Source organism: Podarcis erhardii (assembly GCF_964252035.2).
Source record: "Podarcis erhardii genome assembly, chromosome: 7".
Taxonomy (NCBI): Eukaryota; Metazoa; Chordata; class Lepidosauria; order Squamata; family Lacertidae; genus Podarcis; species Podarcis erhardii.
In genome coordinates this window covers 55,148,982-55,168,299 of record NC_138511.1, presented here as the reverse complement: position 1 = coordinate 55,168,299, position 19,318 = coordinate 55,148,982, and the positions used below count along the sequence as shown (strand labels likewise).

The window sequence follows — 19,318 nt, the reverse complement described above, 5'->3', positions numbered from 1 at the left end:
GTTGCAGAAGCTGTGTGGAGGGGTGTTGAGTGCCTGAAATCCAAGCTCATTTGGCTGGGAGGAATTGCTCTTGTTTCCATGGTAGTGGTTGCTTGAGCAACAGTTCTTTGAGTACTCTCATGTCAAAGCTTCAGCAGCTCTTTTGCGTGCCACTGACTTTTCTTTCGTTTTCATGCCCAAAGAGACAAAAGTCTGCAGCTTCTGAGCCCTCATTGCTTAGACTATGAACTGTCATGTGGGGAAGGATGGAGGCCATGCTAATGGCTAGCCTCCCCAACAAGCAAAGCTCAGGCAAGGGTGGGCTGCTTGGGAAATTGCTCAACTCCTCTTCACCTGTATGCTGTACAAGCCTGGCAGGAGCTGCCTCTTGTCCTTTAGACTAAGACATTTGTTATATGTTGCTGTTGTTCTGTAAGTAGCCTTGGTGTTTGAATAGCAAAGCAAAACACAAATCATTTTTTTTAAAATAATATTTTATTTGGATTTTTCAAACTTAAATGCAAAAATAAAAAACAGTATAACATATATCATAACATCTTTTCATAACATCTTTGGACTTCCTCGCGCCTCCCGCTCCCATTTGCATCATTACCAATTCTTTCCAGCAATTTATCATCTTGTTTACACTCTTATGTCAAATTCATTTAAATATAATCTATAAATTCTCCAAAAGGTTTATAATTTTTCCTCAAATTTACTTATCATCTTAATTCTCACTAATTTAGTGGTGCACAATTATTTATGATCTAGCATCCTTTCTTAGCATTCAACCAAATTACAGTATTTTTTTAAATAAATCTTGAATTTCTTCCAGTCTTCTTCGACTCTCTCCTCTCCCAGGTCTCGGATTCTGCCAGTCATCTCGGCTAGTTCCATATAGTCCATCAGTTGCATCTGCCACTCTTCCAGTGTGGGTAGTTCTTGAGTCTTCCAATTTTTAGCGATGAGTATCCTTGCTGCCGTTGTTGCATACATGAAAAATGTTCGGTCCTTCTTTAACACCTTCTGGCCGACAATGCCCAGAAGGAAGGCCTCTGGTTTCTTGGTGAAGGTATACTTAAATACCTTTTTCAGCTCATTATATATCATTTCCCAGAAGGCCTTCACCCTAGGGCAAGTCCACCAGAGGTGAAAGAATGTTCCCTCATTTTCTTTACATTTCCAACATTTATTATCAGACAAATGGTATATCTTAGCAAGTTTAACTGGGGTCATGTACCATCTATATATCATTTTCATTACATTTTCCTTCAAAGCATTACATGCAGTGAAGTTCATCCCAGTGGTCCACAACCTTTCCCAGTCCTCAAACATAATATTATACCCAATGTCCTGTGCCCACTTTATCATAGCTGATTTAACCATTTCGTCTTGTGTATTCCATTTTAACAGCAAGTTATACATTCTTGAAAGTACCTTAATCTTTGGTTCTAACAGTTCTGTTTCCAATTTCGATTTCTCCACCTGGAACCCTAACTTTTTATCATTTTTAAAGACTTCTTTAATCTGAGCGTAGTGTAACCAGTCTCGCACTTTATCCTTTAATTTATCCAAACTCTGCAATTTCCAATTGTCTCCATCTTTTTCTAGTATTTCCCAATATTTTGGCCATTTGGCCTCCATATTGGGTCTTTTTCGAGCCTTAGCTTCCAGAGGTGAAAGCCACCTTGGAGTTTTATTTTCCAATAAGTCTTTGTATTTTGTCCAGAAAACACAAATCATTTTAATATAGTGTTAAAAATAAATATTTGGCATATCCACAGTTTTCCTCCAATGCATACTCTGAGCATCCTCAGCATAATGTCCTAGTTTTGACCACAAAGGAGAATCCCCAGACAACTAGGCACTGTCTCCACTCCCTCCCTCCTTCTTTCCATGCCTTTCTGTGGTTGGATCCCTTTTCCCCAGATGCCAATGTAAGGAAGAACCTGAATCATGGAAGTTGAATAAAACATGGGAGACTAGCCACACAGAGGCAAACAAACTTGTTTTGCCTCAGTCCTCGCAATGGTAGGGCCTGGGCTTCCTGCTTCTTGCATCCCTTTGATTTGCTAATACGAGGATCTCCAAGCAGTGTTAACTTCAGGTTAGATTGCAGGTTCCTGCTCAGTATGCATTTATGATTATTCCAGCCACTCCTGAGCTGGTCTTTTTGTAACTGCACAGACCAGGTCTCGTTTGAGATTCAATGTGTTTGCCTAGACCTTTTAGAGAACTAGATGGACTTTCAAAAGCAGGGCAGGAGAGCTCCTCCTTCTCCTCCTTCTCCTCCTAACCACACCTCCTCACTGTGCACATTCTTCCCTGCTCCACCTTCCACAGCTACCACACCAGAGACCTCTACCAAAACCTGGTAGGAGGAGACCTCTCCTTTCACTTACTGCCATTTCATTCAGTGTGGCCACAGCCACATTTCTTGCTGTTCAGGGGGTAACAAGCATCTCAGTCATTTTCTTCTAACATTTCACAAAGCCTCTGTCCGCTTGCTTTCAAGTGTATACTCCTTGCTAGAAGTATTAAAATTCTGTGCCCATCATAGCTGGATTGTTTGACCAATATGAAATTGTTCAAATTTGCTGTTTTGTATTATACATTCTAGTTTTGCTCACCATGAGAAGGGACTGCTGAAAATCTGGTTCAGCAGCTGCTCTGACTTCTGAAACTTCAACCATCAGTGCCCAGACACTTTATAGCTGTAAAGGATCTTGCTTTTTAAAAATTAAAGAACCATGAAATTCTCAGAAAGTTGAATTCTTTGCCTTCAATTTCACATAATCTGCTTTTCCTGCTCTTCCTGATAATGTAAGTCCAGGTCCTTTTTGAAGCTCTTGTGCAGCGTGACTACATTGGGCTTTAAACTATCCTGGCTGTCAGTTTCCTTGGAGGGCTCTGGGTTTTTGCATCTTCAGAGAGTTTTCCTGCTTTGTCACCAGAAATCTGGACAGTTTTTGTAGGAGCTGGCACAGGAACACAGACCATTAAACATCTGTGTGCACTTATCCTCATAAAAGATACAGAGAGAGAATGAATTAATAGATGAATGAAATAACTGCTAGAGCCGGGTTTTATTCCGTTTCAGTTCCAGGTAGACAATGTTCTGTGGCCTGTGAATGATGGGAATGAGCTGTTCTTCCCATTAGGAACTGCAAATGCTGCCCCAACACAGCCCGCGAAATCACTCCTGCTGTTTCCTGGCACAAGTGACAGCCTTCTTTCTGCTGCCCCAGCTCTAAGAAGGAGCGCTTCTGGTCATTGCGAGCATTGATTAAAAAATAATCACATCAATTCATGTCTCCAGCATGCTGAAGAGGTTAAAATCAACTATTTCTGGTCTGTGAGCTACTTTGTACTCCTATTGCAAGTCATTGCAGGATGAGGTTCACTGAAGCTCAACTCCAGTGATTCATCTTTTGTTCGTTTATTTATTGGATTTGTAGACCACCTTTCAGTGCAAGATGCCCAGGGCGGCATCTCGTGAAAGCAGGGAAAGCACGATATAGAAGCCACACAAATGACACTAGCAGCAGTTTCCGAGGGTCAGTAAAATTAGTATATTCATAAAATTCAACAAGCCATTAAAAAACACAATACAGAGCGCTGCACGCCAAAAAGTTCTGTCCTCAGACACCACCCACCTAATTTTGAATACTTTGTCGGTGCATGTAGAATGAGATGCTAAAGAGGGCCTCCAATGAAGAGCAGGCTCATATGGGCCAAAGGTGAGCCTGTTCCCAAACAGTTCAGGGCTCTGTTGGCTGCTAAGCAGAAGCTAGCAATGTCTGTCAGTGGTGAGCAAGGATGTCATTCTGCCCTGCTGTCAAGGATCTCACCCCTGCAGGAGTCTGGTCACCTTCTCCCCATGGCAATTCCTCCTCTGGGCTACACCACAGAGGCAATGCTGCACTCTCATATTATAACTGGGGGAGGAAACCTTCCCCTCTTCATGTTGCTCATAATTTTCTAAATATCTCTCTGACCTCCACAAAGTGGGGCTTTCCAGATGAGAAAAACATGGCTACAGTACTTCAACCTTTACATGTGTGGAGGGCATTTTAGCCCCAGGATAATTTCCCCTTTTTGTTTTCTGTGCCACAATATTATTTTTGAGACAGGTTGACTTGAACTGCAAATCCTATTCCAGGTGTGGCCACAACATTGGTTTACGAAATATGTTTGGCTTTCTTAATAACCTCTTGGAACTGATTTTGCTTCTCTCTCATTGCAACAGTCCACTGTGTGGACCCTACCTAAGATATCTCTCTTGGATAATCACAACCAATTTCTTACCTCGTTCCGGTTCTCTGGTCACATGCTGGCTACCCCCAAATAATTCTGAATCCTTTCAATATCAGCAGTTTTGATCGGTTTAGGATTTCTCCTGTGGTCATACCAGTGAGAGTTAGATGCTTTATTTACATGCTCCACCTTTATTGGTTGGTTCTTCAGACACACAAATTTGGAAATAGTGCCGTTAATTTCTAAATAAATCTAGATTGTTTTGGGTAAGGGCCGTAGCTCAGTGTTGCAGCATAAGTTCTACATGCAGAAGGTCCCAGGTTCAATACACGGCATCTGCAGGTAGACCTGGGAAAGACTTCTGAATTCTGAAGAACTGCTACCAGTCAGAACAGACAATACTGAGCAGGTTGAACCAATGTTCTGACTCAGTGTATGGAAACTCCCTGCATTCCAAATTTGCTAACTTCTCCCAGGGGTGGCCCTTTAAAGTGACCCCTATGCAAAACAGTGGCAACATTGAGCCAAGAGGGTCCTTGGCCTCCCAGGGTCTTTGGCCTTATAAAAACCAGAACATCCACCAGGAACTCCTTTCTGGCTTCTGTTTCTCGCCTTTCTTTGAGACAAGCTTCATGGAACCCCTGAAACTCCTTTCTGGGTTTGAACCTGGCAAACGTTGCTGTCATCTGTGCAGCAACAGCCAAGTCTCCACCCTCTCTCATCATATTTCCCTATAGTCCAGTCATGGAGCAGCTGCCTTAGCGTTATGTTCCTCTTTCTCCTCTTTCACTTGTTGGAGGCTAATTAGGGCTGCTTCTCCACACTCAGTCTGCTTCTGCAAACACTCATTTCCATGCACGCACACACAAACACACAGCCTAAAAACACCACAACTTTATGAGACAGACAGACAGACAGACAGATAGACAGACAGACAGACAGATAAGTGTGTTTTTCACTTGTTTTTTTTATGAATGATCTTTTTGGTGCTGTATTTTCACACCTTGTTTCGATTAGAAATTATGTGACAGACAGACAGATGCTACTTCGGGAGCACAAGAGTGAAATATATCCATAGAATGATTCCAGGCTAAGAAGCAAATGAATTTGATTTCAAAAGGCAGTGGAGCTGTGTAAAAGCAGCAGTTCACAGGGCATCCAGTGCATTTCATGTGTGCATGTTTTTTGTGCCATCCACATGACATTGTTCTCATCCAAGTTGGCAGCCCACACTCTCACCCCCCCATTTAATTTGTCTTTCCTGATCTACAGATAAAAGTGGTAAGGGGGGGGGATCCAACATAATATCCCATGATACCCAACTGTGGACATATTGAAATGTATTGTGTGGGCTATTTTTTTGTGTGTGTATGTGTAGTGACATTTTTCTGAATGCCATCTTTCACAAGACCCCCAGCTTCCACTGGTGGGCTGCTGCTGGGAATGGCGTGACACACACTTTTAAAAATGTGTTTGTTTTCTGGTATATCAGAAACATAATTTTTAAAAATGGCAGCGCACCCAGGTAAACCAAAAGCTGCAGGCATGCCCACAATAGACCTCAGGTTTCCAGAACTCATGGAGGATGAGGAAGTACTAATGGAGGGGAGGGGACAACAAGACATCTCATCAAGCACCTCCCACTAGTGTGGATGGGAAGCAATGAGACAGAGTTCAACTGAAAGTGCTCATGTGTGGATGAAGGTGTATGGAAAAATCTGATCTGTGACACCCACATGCATATGGACACTCTGGAGTCTACATATGTGTACACCTTAAGGTGTGATTGCAGCATACACATTTGCCAGCTTGTGCATCATACAGAGACATCTGGCATCCTTGCAAGTCTCACCCCCAAGGGCTTGCTGCTGTTGACTGCATAGACAATGGGCTCATCCACACTTTGCCTAGAAAGCATGGGTCCAATCGGTTTGGCCTTTCCCCCATGTCTTTCCCCCTGAAAACCTGCTCTTTAGTGCTAAATCGCAGCAAATGACAATCTCTGGAAATCCTGGATGCTGTTTGTTCTGATTCAGCACTAAAACGTGTGTTTTTGTAGGGGAAAGCAGCGGGGCAAGTGGAAGTGTGGGTGAACCAGACACAACCAAGTAAGCCAGGATCCTATTTCTAGCCTTGGGATCCAGTTGAAGTATGCCAGGGGGCAGCTCTGCCTATTTCAGCACCACAGACAGTGGTTTTATTTGCATACTTTGCTGAGCCCTGAGCAGAGCTTGGCAACAGATTGGATTCTGTCTCAAATGAGCAAGCTCAGCCTGAATTACCTCGGCTGTCCCAGGCTGTGATCTGGGACCTGGAGCTTTCTGCAGACTGCAATTGTTCTGCAAACCAAAAGATCTGGTTTCTGGACCAGATTCTGATGAATCTGTCAGGCCTGCCAGATTTGATTTTAGATAGAGCGGAATTAAGTTGTCATCTAAGAAACCACAATGTTGAAAACCTGACAAAATTTATAACCAACTGCAGAGTCCAACTCACACTATGCCAGATTTCAGACTGTTAAGAATGGTATTCAAGTTAATAAAGAATCCCATTGAGGAGACAATATGAAACACGCCAGCTTCTTGGTCTCATTTCATGTGTACAGCAACTTATGGGGGTGTGAAGTGTGTGTGTGTGTGTGTGTGTGTGTGTGTGTGTGTGTGTGTGCCTGTCTGTCTGTCTGACTGTCTGACTGTCTGTCTGTCTTCATAATAAAACTGAGGATCTCATTGTGGATAAAGTGTCAGACTTAGAACAGGGAGGGCTGGATTCAAATCTCCAATCAGGCACAAACTTCATGAGGTGGCCTAAAGCTTCACCAATCACACCTCACAGTGATGTTGCAAGGATAAGGGTTGGGGATTGGCTCCTCAGAGGAAAGGCAGAATTAAAATGGGGCAAGTAATGCTACTTTCATTTCCCCCAAATTTTGTCTGGAGCTGAAATTGCTTGAGATAATGAACCAAATTAGACTACTGAAATAGTACCTAACTAGTTACTGCCGTTGTATTGTATGTTCCAAAAAGACAGGAAAAAATAATCCTGCATTTCAAAACTGTCTGAAGAGCGTCAGATTGAGGAAATCTGGTGTCAACCTGTCTTTGCTCCCTCTTTCTGTGGGAGCCAAGCCAGGCAGCAGTCACTTTTAATCTGTGGAGTGGAGAGGGAGAGAGCAGTTTTTCAGAGCTTTTCTCCCATTCCAGGCTTTGAGTCCAGAAGAGTCTACTGTACGTCCTTGCAGCTTGTCGTGCCTTGTTTTACTTTCTTTCCTTGGTTTCTTGCCCTCTGTTTCTTTCTCTTTCTTCTGATGACCATTGGAATGTTTCCACCCTCCTCCTGCAACTGTTTCTTTGGGGTTCTGAGGACTCCTGCTTTTAAATCTACTTCTGGGCCTTTCTGCACTTCTTTCCCTCTTGACAGTTGCATGGGATACTGCTGCCCTTCTTTGGCCTTCCACACAGACACTCTGCAGTTTCAGGTAATGAGGCTGCTGAGGAGGGGGGGAGGGAGGGAGGGAGGTCAGTGGTGAAATGCAAGAGAAGCATCTTCATGGTAGGCGATTAGCCGGTAGCTAAGGCAGCAAATGCAATACAACCCACCTCTGAGGCTCTTACTCTTCTGTTAAACAGACATGGACTGATCCAGGGCAAATTCTGCACCCTGTGAAACTCCTGGCCACCTAGGTGAGGTCAGGTCTCTCTTTACCTGGACCTCAACCTGTGCTTGACAGCTATCTGCACTTCGGTTTGGTTTGGGTTGGTCAATCTTAGCCAGCTTTTGCACACCTGGTACTTTCCAGCATAGCGATGAAAGTTGTAGTCCAGAACATCTGGAAAGCATCTTGCCAGATTGGCAAACGCTAGTCTAAGCAATCTGTTAGTATGAAAATACTAACATCCTCCCCCTTTTCATGACATCATTGCTGCAGATTTTAGCACATTTGCAGCCTATTTACATACAGATCTTGTGATCCACTATTTACATTCCTTTGTGATAGGAGTGTGGGAATGAAACTCAGACACTGAACTTCCGTCCTGTGTGCTTTTGTAATTTCTCTCTTTGTTCATTGCTTTCGGACAGAGCAGACGTGTGTGAAGCTGCTGCTCACGCTAGCCATGTTTGTTGTTTTGATTTGTAAATAAAGGAAGCTTTTGCGGTGGCAATGCCTCCACAGCCTCACTTCTTGCTGTTACTCTGCTAATGCATAGCGTGCCCACAGCTCCACAGGAGGTGGGTCACTGATATTGGATGCTGGCTCCGCTGGTGCCATTCAGGGGCCCTCCTGACACAATCTTGGTGGCTTGCTTGAAGGGTAAAATGAGTCTGGCACTAGCTGCAGTGTCACATTTTAAAAAACTGGGAGTGTCACATTTTGAAAAAATGTTATGCAACTCTCTGGTTCTCTCTGAACCAGTGGGCATGACATAGCTGCTGTGGGTGGGTGTCCATTTCCAGCTCAGCACACAGTAACTAAAGCCCTTATTGTGGGTGCCATTTTATGACCCCGCTTTAGTTTTTAAAAATCATTATTTATCTATTGCTAAATGCTCTTCTGGCTTTTTTTAGTGAAACCAAGGCATGGTGTTGTAACACTATGTTAGAATTATGGTACATCATGATGGTGTTATAGCACCATACCTCTCTTTCATTGTTGCTTTTAAAATGTAGCTAGAGAAGCATGTTAGTGACACTTTAAAAAGTTGATTAAAAAAATAAAAACAGGGTCACAAAACAGCACCCACCACAAATGTCACGATCAATGTGTGCTGAGCTGTGACAAGTTAACTTTCCAGACATGTCGCTGCCCATGTTGAACCCCTCTCCTTTAAAACCATATTTACACATGTGGAGATTGTGGTACTCTTCCATCCTTCTAGAAAATTCCACTCAGTGTGGTCTGAGAGATGGTGGAAGAACCACAAGGAAAATACAGGGTGGCAGTGACTGTATGGTGTCATCATGTGGAACATGTAGTATAAGAAGTGAGTGAATGAAACTTGGGAATTCCAACTTTGATGCCTAGCATGAACGGTGCCCTGAGATAGGGCTATATATTCTCATCTGTTCTGAACCCAGCACTCTTTGTGACACAGAGAACACAAATATATTTATTTGGAGGATTGAAGTATACTGGAGAAAGGGACTAGATTTGTGCTTGACAAACCCCACCTATGGGGAAGAACTGCTTCCCCCCAGGCAAAGAGGTTGTTGATGTGTATTACTCTCCTCTTGCAGAGCAAATGTCCTCAGGAGGGCTGGTGTTTGCAGCAGAAGGTGGGCAATGTCAAAGATGCTGCAGATACAGATCTGTCACCTCTCAGACTTGAAACAACCTGTCCTTGGGCATACCCCCAAAATCTGCTGCACTCCCTGAAGTGATGGGGTGCTGGAGCAAGGAAGTGGGCCTGTGGGCTGGTTGCTGCCTACCCACCCCAGGTCTCCTCCCTCCACTGCTCTCTCAGTGCACAAATGCACAACCCTTAAGCTGGTATCCATTCACAGCTTTTTAATGAGAGGTCAGGAGTTTGCTTGATACCCTCCCTGCTTGTCTCTCCCCACCAAGCCTTGAGTGTCTCTGTCCTTGGAATAGACTTTCCATTTCTGCAACCTGAAGACTGTGTGTGTGTTTGCATCTGCATTTGGAGAGCTGGTTTAGAGGAAGAGAAACTTGGGAATGCAGCAGGAAGGCTCTGTCCTTTCTCTGACGTGCTTTGATGTTCTCTAACCCTTCCTATGGAGAAGGCAGGTGGGAAGGCTGAGCATGACTGCAGTGCACCAGAGAGGGGGAGAGAGATAGAGAGAGAGAGAGAGAGAGAGAGAGAGAGAGAGAGAGAGAGAGAGAGAGTGCTCTTCCTCCTCCTCTAGCTGGGACACCTCTGGGCTGTCTTGCTTTCTCCTTCCCACCTTTCAGAGAACATGCTAGTGGGGTGCGGCATGCAGGCATGCAATGCTGGGCCCTTTGTGAGCCTGCAGAACTGCTTCCTCTTCCTGGGGGTGCATCCGTAGAAAGTGAATGTCAGCACTCTGCCCTTCTGCCTGCACGCTCCCATCTTTATTCATGAGGGTAAAATGGAGACTGGCTGGCTGTGTAGTAATGTTGTTGGGAAATAAATAAATAAATAAATAAAAACAAACAGGTGCATTTCCATCCAGCGGGAGCATGACTCATCCCCCCCCCACCTCCCCGCCCTTGCCTATCACTGGGCTCCATTTGAGCAGTAGAATGCTTCAAACCAATCTTTCCCTGGTGAGCTGGGGAGGAGGAGGAGTTAATCCAGGGGGGTGGGTCTCCTTTATCAAGGCCGGTGGAAAGAGGCCAGCCCACTGCAGAGCTGTGCATCTTCCCAGCTGAAAGAGAGAGAGGAGAGCCTGTCTAGAGCTGGAAGTGGCCAGAGAGGCAGAGGAGGACGTTGCTGCTGCTGCTGCTGCTGCTGCTCTTGCTCCTTCTCCTTCAGAAGAAGAAAGGCAGCCCACCATGCCAGAGTGCTGGGATGGGGTAGGTACAGCTCAGCAAGGCAAGATGGGGGGGTGCAGGTGGTGGGGCTGCTGCATGCCACTGCTGGGCAAGGGGAGGGGCACCCCTCCCCAACGTTACTGGAGACCCCAGCCTGCTCCTTAACCTCAATGTTTTCTGCCCCAGCTTAACACAGTTCAATATGAGGGGGATGGATCTGCACTAGTCCTTGAGCACGTGTGCCAGGTAGGAGCCTTGAAGGACAGCCTGGGCCATCCTCTCTTAGAATGCGGGTGGTGCTTTTCCCTTTGCAGCCACGGAAGGAGAAATCAAGGCACGATGCATTCCGATTGCCAAAGACCAGCTTGGCCTGGAGGTTCTGCCCTCTCATTTAAATGCCAGGAGATATGTGTAGGCATTTCGTGGCAAAGCAAAGAGGCATTTTGCCCTGGCTCCAGCACACTCTGTGATTGCTTCAACCTGGCATTGAGGGGAAAGGGGTCCACAGGATGGACCAAGCCTCTTGTTCCTGCTTCCCTCTGGGACAATCACAGACTTGGATGGTGCATTATGGAGACAGGGCATGGGAAACCTTTGTGGATTCCCTGGGTGCAACTAGCAGGGCGGGCGGGCGGGCAGGGGAAGCATCTCCTCATTTTGCAGTGACAAGGGCTGAGGCTGCAGGCATTTTGGGGGAGGGGAGGAAGAAGGGGATAATCCATGGCTGGTTCCTGCAGGTTCCCTCCTTGCTGTTGTGTCTGAAGCACCCAGCAAGCAGATGGGCGAGAGGTTCCGCTGAGGCCCATGCTGCTGCCTGGTGTCACCTCTCTGCTGTGCAAAGGGCATGTGTGGCATCTGGGGAGAGAAAGTGCACCATTTTCTCTGCACACCCAGCATCCCTTTTGGCACGTACACAGCTCCTTCCCTCCTTCCCTCGCTGTTCCCATTCCTACTGGCTGTCCTCTTAGAGCCTCCCTGCCTGGCTTGCAGAGGTGGGTGGAGGGAGAGAACCTCATCTGTGGCTTTGTGCTGGGTGTCGGGACTCCTTTGCAAAGCAGGAGGAGAACATCTTTGGCGCCATGAAGCTGAGGCAAGACGTCTCTCTGTCCTTGCTGAGACCACCCCTGGCAAACTCTTCTTCCACAGAGCTTTCCCCATCAAGGATAGAGCAGGTGGAGCCTGGAGGCAGAGCTGAGCCAGGGCTGTCCAGATGGAGGGCTGTCTTGCCTTTCAGCTCTGCCCTGCTGTTTGACCTTGAGCAAAGCTTGCCCTTGACAGGGATCTCTCTCTCTCTCTCTCTCTCTCTCTCTCTCTCTCTCTCTCTCTCTCCCTCCCTCCCTCCCTCCCTCCCTCTCCCCCCCCCCCCCGCCCCAGCATTGCTGATGCTCTTGATAGGCATCTCACTCCACTTCCAAGATGTGGGGATAATCTTGGCTAAACCTGCCAGGATGAAGGGAAGAAAGGAGGAGTTTCCCATAACTGCAGCCTGATCCTCCTCAAGGATGGTGGTGGGACTGGAAGGGGACAAGCGGGTGGCCAAGCAGAGCCTCCCTCAGATGACTGGAGAGTGCTCTTTACAGCAGCTTTTTGGCTGCTCCCCTGCTACAGGGTGGAATGGGGGTGGGTAATAGACTGTGTGGCTGTTGTTGCCTCTAATCTACAGGGTCCCCCCCAAAAGGCATTTGCTTCTAAAATATGCAGCTTCCTCTGTGGGGCTCGGTGGGGAGATTTTGCTGGGGTGGAATGGGAGCCATGAGTTCTGTTGGATCACGAGAGCCAACCTCCTCCTCCTCCTCCTCCCCCTCTTGCCCTCCTTTCTGGCATGGCTGCCTCTGCCGCCGCTACCACTTTGGTCTCTCTTTGCCCTTCCTTGCTTCCATCTTTCCCCATATGCTATTGCCAGTTGAAATGGCTGCTGTAGAGGTCAGCTGAGGGAGGAGCCTGATGAAGCTGGTCTTTCAGAAGAGCTGTGAGTCGCCTAGTACTGAGTCAGGCCGCTGGGCCGCATAGCCCAATCTGACAGGCCGTGAGGATGTCTTGAGTAGGGTACTACGTGAGAGTAAGTATAGGAGCCTGGGGCACTCTGGGCATTTGCTTCAGGGGCCCTCTTCCTTTCCCCTTCCCATTCTGGAGTGGGAAGGGCAAACTGGGCATTTGTTACCCAGAGGGGGAATCTGTGCATTGCAGAGCTGCTGGCCTCTCCCATCCCAAATGCCCTATCTATGGCCTCATTTTTAATGTTCCATCTATCTAATTTATATTCTGCATTTTTCTGCAAGAGCATTCAAGGCAGCTTGCAATAATGAGCAATAAAATGCAATAGCAAGACTATATCAAAACAGTGATGCAATAGATGTACAATATCAAAAATGGGAGGTGGTGGAGCTTCTGGAATTGACACCTTCCACCCTGGTGACCCCCCGCCCTGCCCTGATCCCAGGTATGTACAAGTTATTTGGAGCTACTCATTCATGCTGCAATGGCAGCCTGCACATGTTCTGAAGCCCAAAGGAAATATTCCCACCATAGCATGAGAACCTCGGCTAACACTGTCTGGTCGCAAGTGATGCTGGTCATGCTTGTGAGATACTGATGTGAGAAGGAGCCACATTGTCTCGCTGTCCCTAGAGCTTAACTAGTGTGGGTTGAGGCTGAACCATACCAAAGCTTATCCCATGTAACAGGAAGATGTTCCAGAACAGAGACCTGGCCCTGAGAAGGGGCTCCACTGCCAAAACTTGGCTCCAGATAAAAGGAAGAACATAGAAATAGCCTGCTGGATCAGGCCAAGGGCCCATCTAATCCTGAATTCTGTTCTCAGAGTGGCCAACCAAGATGCCCATGAGAAAGCAGTCTCTGAGCACAAGAGTCGTCTCCCCTCCTGTGACTTCCAGCATCTGTTATTCAGGAGCATTACTGCCTTCAACTGTGGAAGCAGAGCAGAACCACCATGTCTAGGAGCTAGTAGAATAATAAAGAATAACAATACTAAGCTATTCTGCAGCACTTTCAAGTTTTTAAAGGGTTTCAAAAACATTACCTCAATAATAGTTGAATTGTCTCATTTTAATTTTATTTGACAAAATTTGCATATCCCTTAGCTGTAAGCAAATCCTCTAAGCAGCTTACAGAGATAGATTTATGTATGCCTTAAAAGTATTTTTATCCATTTTATCAATGAAAATGTTGACCAGGATGGTGGCTGCTGTGAAAAAGTTGAATAGCATATTGGGGATTATCAGGAAAGGCAGAATGACCTTCATGCTAGCCTTCCTGCCCCAGACCTACAACTCCCATCAGCATCAACCAACATGGCCAAATGATGCCGGGGCTGATGGGAATTGTAGTTCAAAACATCTGGAGGACACCAGCTTGGGGGAAACTATACCAATTTTATTTTGCAACTGCATTTGGAATGTGTGTGTGTAATTTGGGATGTTGTAGAACTGAACAGAACAGGGGAGCTGCCATGAGCGGGAGCCTGGAACAGCCAGCTTCCAAGGTTATTGGCTTAGCTGTTTCTGTTTCTGTTTAAAATTGTTTTAATGGTTATGTTTTCCCACAGCTTGGCTTTATTGTGTATTTTAATTAAAGATATTGTAATATTCCGTATTTTAATTGTGGATTGATCTTACAGTTGTAAATAACTTAGAAGCTAATTTGGCATATAAGCAGGATATACATTATTATTAATAATAATAATAGCTAATAATAGATCTGGATTGCCTTCTTCCAAGTGAGCAGCAGGGCCCCAATCCCTTCCTTGAGTCCTATGGACCACTAGAATATTTCTGAATATTGTTGGCAACTGTGGCCCTTTTATACTCATGTGTTGGCATCAGGGGCATTAATGCCCAGCCTCTCAGGACAGGGACAGATCACAACCTTCTGTTTTGAATAATTTCACTAGGCCAGGATCACTAGGGACCCATAGTCAGATGCCCCATCATCAGCTATGTTCAGATACATTTGATCCATCCTGGCAGGAAGTTGGCCTCCTCCTTGCTGCTGTTTGACCCCCATTTTCTGCCTCTCTCTTTCTTGTGGGTCCATGGTGTGAGAGAACAGATGAATTGGTCCCTGATCTACTCGCTCCCACATCGTTATTGGAATTGACTAACCAAGGCCATCATCCTAGAAATGTATCGCTTCAACTTAACAAATTGCAGTCTATTTGCATCATTTTTATAATCATTCAGGGAGTCCTTTTAAAAAGTGGGTGTTTCAGGTTGTTCTCACAGCAGCTCCATGAGGTAGATTGCTACTATGTGTGTTTTACGAGAGGGGAACCCTACTTATCCCATGCAGGATATGGATGTTCATCCCTCTGCCCACTTATTATATCTATTTTTATTATTTCATTGCATTTATATCCCACCTTTTTCTCCAAGGTGCTCAAGGTGCCGTACACAGTCCTCATTTAATTCACACAACAACCCTGTGAGGTAGGATATGTTGAGAGGCAGTGACTGGTCCAAGATCACCTGGTGAGCTTCATGGCAGAGGGTGTCAGGGTTTGAACCCAGGTCTTAGTTTGACACTCTTAACTACTCCACCATACTTGCTGATGACTTTTGTGGTGACCCTGGAAACACACAAAGAGGATGGGCAGGGGAGCCAGGCTTCCACACTTCTGAGGTCTTATGGGAAAATGGGGACTGGCTTCTTCTAACCATACAAACAGGCTGACCGTACAAACAGCAGCGCCTTCCACAAGGAAAATTGGAAAGTGGGAATCGGAGAGAGAAGACGGAGGTGCCTCTTCCTCCATTCTGAAGTGGATCAAGCGATGTGCACCTGGACCCTTCTTCCTGCCAGGCGAGGACTGATACAGCTCTTTCTCTTCCATCTTTCCTCCAGGAGCACGATATCGAGACTCCATATGGGCTGCTGCATGTCGTCATTCGGGGGTCCCCGAAGGGAAATCGCCCGGCTCTCCTGACGTACCATGATGTGGGACTCAATCGTAAGTGTAGCACTTTCCTTCTGACCAAGGTAGGAGAGGAGTAACTCCACCAAAGGGTGGGAGGTTCTCAGTTTCTGTTGACTGGACCAACTGTGCTTCATGGTTTGGGCACCAGAAAGGAGCAGGATGGAGGCAGCAGGCCCCAACTTCAGTGCCTGAGGCCTCCTTGGCTGATTTGCACTTTTGGGGCTGTGAGTCCCAAGATCTTTTGAGGCAGAAGAGAGGGGCCCAATTTTAGTTGGTGACCAAGAAACAGAGACACAGAGTTGGGTAGAGAACTATGATTAGGCCAGCAAAAGTCTGAAGACAACATAAGCTTCCGAGCTACACCAAATGCTTCCTCAGATAAAATGAGTATTTTTTAAAAAGGGTATAAATTCTTGCATTTCTTCTTAGACTAAGCTGGTCCAGCAGATCAAGAGGCAGATAAAAATCAAGACAGACAGACAGACAGACAGACAGATAGACAGACAAATAAGAAACTCCCTGCCTCTTGACATCAAGGAGGCCCTTCGCTGTACTCTTTTCAGGGCCTGGGTATAACTTTTATTTAAGGCATGTATCCAGACATGTAGATGTTGGCACCCTTTAATCTATTTTGTCTGTTTTATTTTTATTTATTTATTTATTTATTTATTAAATTTTGACATAAATATATTTCACAAACGTACAAAAGACAAAATGAAAAAGAAAAAACAGAAAAAGAGAAGAAGAAAAAAGAAAAGAAAAAGAAAAAGAGAAAAAAAGAGAAAAACACAAAATACATACAACTTTAAATAACATTGATCGACTTCCCTTTATCTCGATTTCGGAAAATATTGCCTTGTTTATCTATCTGCTGTGTCTATTCCTTAATAAAACTTTTTACGTAGTAAGCGTTATCTCATGCCTACTGTGATTTCTGTAAGTACATATGTGTTTCTGATCAACATTTTGATTTTCCCCTTGTCTCTATTTCCATATATATCCTAAATTTATTCCATTCATTGTTAAATTTTGCACTTCTTTGATTTCTTATTTTCTGTGTCAATTTAGCCAACTCCAAATAATCGGATAGTTTAAGTTGCCACTCCTTTAGTGTTGGGATTTTTGGTGTTTTCCAGTACTGTGCTATGAGGGTTCTGGCGGCCACCGTTGCATATTGAAAAAAGGTTCTATCTTCTTCTTTGATATCCTTACCAATTATCCCCAGCAAGAAGGCTTCGGGTTTTTTAACAAACGTATATTTAAGAATTTTTTTTAATTCATTATAGATGGATTCCCAAAATTTTTTGAGAATCTCGCACGTCCACCACGTATGGATGAAATCGCCCTCCTTGCTCTTACATTTCCAACACAGTTTATTGCCCGTTCTATACATTTTATGTAGTTTTACCGGCGTTATGTACCATCTGTACATCATCTTATACATGTTTTCCTTTAGTGTCGTGCATGCTGAGAAATTCATATCTTTACACCACAATGCCTTCCATTTGTCAAACTCTATGTTGTACCCTAGGTCTACCGCCCACTTCACCATCACTTCCTTTACTTCCTCGTCCTTGGTGTCCCACTCAAGCAACTGGTTGTACATTTTTGATAATAATTTTGTTTTACTTTCTATTATTTCAATCTGAAATCTAGATTTCTTGTCATTTATTCCGATCTTATTATCTTCCCTCCACATTGAATTAATTTGATGGTATTGAATCCAGCCAGTCAGCTTGCTTTTTATTTCTTCATAAGGTCTAATCCTCCACCCGGATTCTGTTTTGGTTAGTAAATCTTCATATGTCCATCTTTCCCCCTCAATGTTTAATTTTTTAATTGTTAAAATGTCTATTGGTGATAACCACCAGGGCGTTTTCTGCTCCAACAATTTTTTATTCCTTTCCCACACTTCCAGCAGTGGCCCTCTGAGAATGTGATTAGAAAAACCTTTATGAACCCTTCCTTTATCTCGCCATAAATAGGCATGCCAACCGAATCTTAGATTAAACCCCTCTAGATCTAACAAATTTTTGTTTTTGATGACAATCCAGTCTTTTACACAACAAAGACATGCTGCTTCGTAATATAACCTCAAATTTGGAACCGCAAGACCACCCCTATCTCTTTGGTCTGTCAGCAATTTAAATCTAATTCTTGGTCTCTTTCCCTGCCAAATGAATTTAGAAAGTAATCTCTGCCATTCTTTGAATATTGAGGTTCCTCTAATTATCGGTATATTCTGGAATAGGAAGAGTAATTTAGGTAGTAAGCTCATTTTAATCGCTGCCATTCTCCCCAACCACGAGAGATTTATTCTATTCCATGTATCCAAGTACTTCATTATTTCTTTCCATGTTTTCTTGTAGTTATTTTCAATCAGATTTATATTTTTCATAGTTAACCAGATTCCAAGGTATTTAACTTTTTTAGTTATTTTAATTCCAGTTTGACTTTCAAGATCGTTTTTGGTTTCTTCTTCCATATTTTTGGTCATTATTTTGGTTTTTGCTCTGTTTAATTTAAATCCGGATAATTTTCCAAATTCCTCTAATAGCTTTAACACTTTGCCGACGCTCTCTTTTGGTTCTTCCAATGACAGCATAAGATCGTCTGCATATGTTTTCAGTTTATATTCTTTCGCTCCTATTTTTATGCCACGGATCTCTGGGGTTTTTCGTATCTTGTTTGTGATTATCTCTAAAACTGTGATAAACAACAGCGGTGACAAAGGGCACCCCTGTCGAGTGCCTTTTGCTATTTCAAACTGTTCTGTCAGGGTATTGTTAATAATTAATCTAGCTCTTTGTTGTGTGTAGATTGCTCTAACTCCTTCCAGGAATGTGCCATCTATCCCTGATCTTTCCAGGCACTTTATCAGAATACCCCAAGAGACATTGTCGAAAGCCTTCTCGGCATCGACGAACATTAAAGCAGCGGGAATTTCATTATGACATTCTAAATATTCAATAATGTCTATTGTATGTCTAATGTTATCTTTTATTTGTCTGTTGGGAAGGAAACCGGCCTGGTCAATATGAATGAGATTAATTAAACACTTTTTAAGTCTGTGTGCCATTATATCTGCGAAGATCTTGTAGTCGTTATTCAATAATGAAATCGGTCTGTAATTCTTGATGTTAAGTTTGTCTGAATCTGGTTTCGGAATCATCGTGATATAGGCTTCTTTCCAGGATGCTGGCATTTTTCCTCCTCTTAGTATCTCGTTGATTACATCACATAGTACTGGTGTTATGTATTCCTCTAGGACCTTGTAATACTTGGCAGATAACCCATCTGGGCCTGGGGCTTTCCCCAGTTTCATCCTTTTGATTGCCTCTCGGATCTCCTCTATTTTTATGGGTTTATTTAAGGCGGTTCTTTCCTCTTCTGATATATTTTTAGGACTATTTTCTTCTAGGTATTTTGCGATGCCCGTTAAATCTTCTTCTTCTCTTTTGTATAGGTTCTCATAGAATTTAAGGAAGTTCTTTTTTATTTCAGACATGTAGATGTTGGCACCCTTTAATCTTTTTTGTCTGTTTTAATTATTTTAAACTGTTTTTCTTTCTCGATAATTTTAATGGTTTTTGTAAACTGGTTAGAGATTTTACTTCAATCAAGAAGTGTATAAATTTTGTTAAAGGCCCTATTGTTGAGTCCTGTTCCTTATGCCCGCTGTCACCTGTGTGCCC

The 19,318-nt window shown here is 44.2% G+C and overlaps 1 protein-coding gene across 5 annotated transcripts in view; it reads left to right on the top strand.

The window, feature by feature from the left end:
- Positions 1–19,318, top strand: part of NDRG4 (NDRG family member 4) — a 53,262-nt gene that overhangs the window by 14,352 nt on the left and 19,592 nt on the right. For 3 of the 5 annotated variants that reach the window (XM_081872102.1, XM_081872101.1, XM_081872100.1), the window contains exon 4: positions 15,551–15,656. In XM_081872102.1, the coding sequence (XP_081728228.1) occupies positions 15,551–15,656 (106 nt within the window). Of the gene's footprint in view, positions 1–10,549; positions 10,733–15,550; positions 15,657–19,318 lie in introns of those variants that run through there. The other 2 variants (XM_081872104.1, XM_081872103.1) reach the window with 2 other exon arrangements.